General features: G+C 31.3%; 1 protein-coding gene across 1 annotated transcript; it reads left to right on the top strand.

Annotated features, from left to right (window-relative positions):
- Window positions 1-3,022: 3,022 nt before the first annotated feature.
- Window positions 3,023-3,961, top strand: LOC114084337 (olfactory receptor 6C3-like). The gene has a single exon (XM_027925452.2). The coding sequence runs from the start codon at window positions 3,023-3,025 to the stop codon at window positions 3,959-3,961; it is 939 nt and encodes a 312-aa protein (XP_027781253.2).

The raw sequence follows: 3,961 nt of genomic DNA on the forward strand, positions 1-3,961 counted from the left end.
AGTAGGATATTTACATAAAATCCTATGCTTTGTCTAATAGAGATTCATTTTATTTTTCCACTAAAAATATTAATAAGGTTACACTGCTGAAAAATACACAGATGATGGGGATTAGATATTTATCTACATTCTTCTTCAAGCATTTATATGAATAAAAGTTGCCTCATATAGTTTTTATTCTGTTTAGAAAAATGAGATAAGCAAAATGTTTAGTCAATTTCAATGCCTGATAATTAATAAATCTCAAACAACGATTGCTATATTTATTACTGTTGAAGGGTTAGGGAGAAAAAATAATCCCTATTTGCATTTAAAAACTGAGGGCATGGAATGCAGTGTTCATAAGTAGGAAATAGTTTTTATTATTTCTCCATAAATATGTTGAGTCAGTCATTTCAATGCGTAGCTTTTTTTTTAATGTGTGTCAGTTATCAAATCAACAGAACTCAATGCCATTGCATTTTTCTTTAAGTTCACTAGTGGCTTACTCATCTTTTCTTATTTTCTCTCCTCTGTCCTACTTCCAGATACTCTCATGTTCCAATCCATCAGAGATAACACTTCTGAAATTTAATACACACATGCCTTGTGTATTTGTTATATATGAAAAATAAGAAGAAACTGCTAAATAGAAAATGTTTGTTGCATCTATACTTATGTATGGTTTGTGAGTATTATAATTTTCTAGTTATAAAATTCATATCTATTGTTCATAGAACAATTTTATAAGTTTAGATATTTAATACCAACTATTTATTTTCTTGTATCACAACTATTTTTGCAATAAGAGGATGTCATATGCATAACTATAAGCAACAGTTCAATTAAAGTATATGATACAATAAAGGAAAGTAAATGCAACTTTTAGCAAATATTGGTATAACATTAGTTATGGGCATAAGAAGGCTCTCCCTAAATGTAAATGAGGATAGAGGGATAACACTCATCATAGATCCTTAACACTGGCCATTTCAGAAAACACTTAAGTCAGACTAGAAACTCAAGTAGCATTTTCCACCATCTCCCTGTATTATTGTAAGGAAGATTTGACCAGGTTGTCAAAATTCAAGGGATGCAAATATGCTAACATTCCTGAAAACAGGCCCAGAATTTCTCAAAGAAAATAATATAACTTCAAACAGCAATAGGAAAATCAAATTCTAAATCACACTTTTGTATACCCAATATCACATGTTATTTATATACATGCCTTATTAACATCAATACATTTTATACTTTCTTATAAATGTTAATAAAAAAACACAATGCAACGATTCATCTGTATTTTTAAATAATGACTCTCCTTGGCACTCTTCATTTACTAAACGAATTCCCAAGGTTATAAGAGACAGATAAAAATAAGTCCAACTACACTAGTATAACATACATAGATTGAAATAGTTTTTATTTTATATTGTACAAATCAACGTTTTCAGGAAAATGTAACAATCTCTGATGTCTATGAAAAATATTACATGCATGTAGGATTATAGGTTTACAAAATATTTATTTAAAACAGTTGTGTAAAGGCAAAGAAAAAGTTTTTAATAAGTATTTTGTATTGTATGGAAAGGGACAAATGGAAGAGTACTTTAGTCAGCATAAACTTAACTCTGTTTACACATGGATCTTGTGAGAGACAGAAACATAGGATTAATTGTAATATTATAAAATGTTCCAAGAAGTTTACTTTTAAAAGAACTACTCATCTTATTGATCAAATATTACTGATCTCTAATTAAAGTGAATGAAATTTCAGAGGTCCATGAAAAGCTTAAATCACCCCATTTGTTTTGAGAGTACAAAAGAAATCAAAGAAGTTGCTGAACCCATTAACCAGCTGTGAAATATGACTATTTAAGAAACCCAGGTGGTAGCATTTCAGAATTAATCATCAAGAACAGAAAGTAAGCTAGTTATTCTTCAATTATTTAATTTTTAATATTACAAGGGTTCTAAATCTACAATTGTATGTGCAAAGTGTATTTTGAAATGTATAAATGAAATGGAATATATATTATTTTAGAGAATTACAAATTTACTTGTTATTTATTATTGGGAATACCATCAACGGGATCCCAAGACAGCACAACAACAGACTTGGATTCCCCTTTTTATTATTTTTTTCCCTATGTTTAAATGCTATGCTGTGATGGAGATAGGATTTAAACAGGGCATTCTCTAACTGAAAGAATATCTTCTTCCCAGTAAATGCTATTTTGAACATCCAATTGTTCATTTGCTACAGCCATATTGTGAAAATGATTGAATCATGCATTTTATGAATTAAAATACTTCTAGGCAATGATTGAAAGGAGTATCCTTTTCTTGTCCTTTTAGTCCTTTTACTAGAAAAATAAATGAGTCAAGGAGGGTAATTGCATTAGCCAGACTGTACAGTTGGAAATTTAAGAAAGGATGCTAACACATTTCCATGAATAAACTTGTAGTTTCTAAAGTGAGGTGATTATTACAGTGACTGGCTGTTAAACCTGTGAAAGTTGCCTAAGCTACAGGGGACTGAGTTTCTCAAAATATAACATCTGAAAGTAAACCTAAATAAACTTTGAAGACTTTCAAACTCTTATTTCAATTGTGCTGTATTCTAGATTAGTTTTGTAATATTGAGGAAAGAAAAAACATCAATTACAATAGTTTCATGTATTTTATAAAATAAACATTTTTGTAATAAATAAAAACTGAATTTTAAAGAAATATTGCAAGAAATAGCTTCAATTTCAATATTATCACTGTAATCTTTTGTACACGGCCTGTAATAGTGAGTTTTCAATGCAGAGAGATCAATATTTGACTTAGGTAATACACAATATTTGGATGTGAGATACAATGGAAATGGGAGAGGGATACTGGTGAGGACAATGTTTCTTTTTATTTTACATAAAACTCATCTTTATGAATCTTTTTAAAGTGTTTTGTCCTATCTTTAATCTCATGCTAATATTTTTACATTATAGGCGAACATACATTTTATGTTCTAACCAAGTGGAAAAAAGGATTGGCAATGAAAACCCACACTGTACCCACAGAATTCATTCAAGTAGGGCTATCAGGTGACCCAGAGCTTCAGGTTGTGATATTTCTCTTTTTAATTATCACATATATATTGAGTGTTGCTGGAAATGTGACAATCATCACTCTCACTTTGGTGGACTGCCATCTACAGACTCCTATGTATTTCTTCCTCAGGAACTTCTCTGTATTAGAAATCACCTTTACAACTGTCTGTATCCCTAGATTCCTGGGCACAATTATTACTAAGGACAAAAGAATTTCATTTAATGACTGCATGTCTCAGTTGTTTTTCTCCATCTTCTTGGGTACAACTGAATTTTACCTTCTAAGGAACATGTCTTATGATCGCTATGTAGTCATCTGCAAACCCCTGCATTATACCACCATCATGAACAAGAGAGTTTGCATATTGCTTGTCTTTTGTGCTTGGCTGGCAGGATTCTTAAGCATCTTCCCAACAGTTATTCTTTTTCTCCAGTTAGATTACTGTGGCTCCAATGTCATTGATCACTTTGCTTGTGACTACTTCACTTTATTGAACTTATCCTGCTCAGACAAATGGCTCCTAGAAGTGATTGCACTTTACTCTGCAGTAGTGATTCTGCTTTTCACTTTGGCATTAATAATTCTATCCTACATTTTCATCATGAGGACAATATTGAAACTTTCTTCTGCCAGTCAGAGAAAAAAGGCATTTTCTACATGTTCTTCTCACATGATTGTCATTTCCATCTCTTATGGAAGTTGCTTATTCATTTATCTTAATCCCTCTGCAAAAGAAAGAGCATCATTATCCAAAGGAGCTGCTATTCTCAATACGTCCGTTGCTCCCATGATGAATCCATTTATATACACTCTGAGGAATCAGCAAGTGAAACAAGCCTTTAACGACACCATCCAGAAAGTGATGCTTCTCTCTAGTAAATGA

Source organism: Marmota flaviventris, chromosome 3 (genome assembly GCF_047511675.1).
Source record: "Marmota flaviventris isolate mMarFla1 chromosome 3, mMarFla1.hap1, whole genome shotgun sequence".
In the NCBI taxonomy this organism is placed as follows: domain Eukaryota; kingdom Metazoa; phylum Chordata; class Mammalia; order Rodentia; family Sciuridae; genus Marmota; species Marmota flaviventris.

Excerpts from the sequence above, each read along its gene's own strand:
- LOC114084337 (XM_027925452.2), top strand. The coding sequence starts at position 3,023 with ATGAAAACCCACACTGTACCCACAGAATTCATTCAAGTAGGGCTATCA.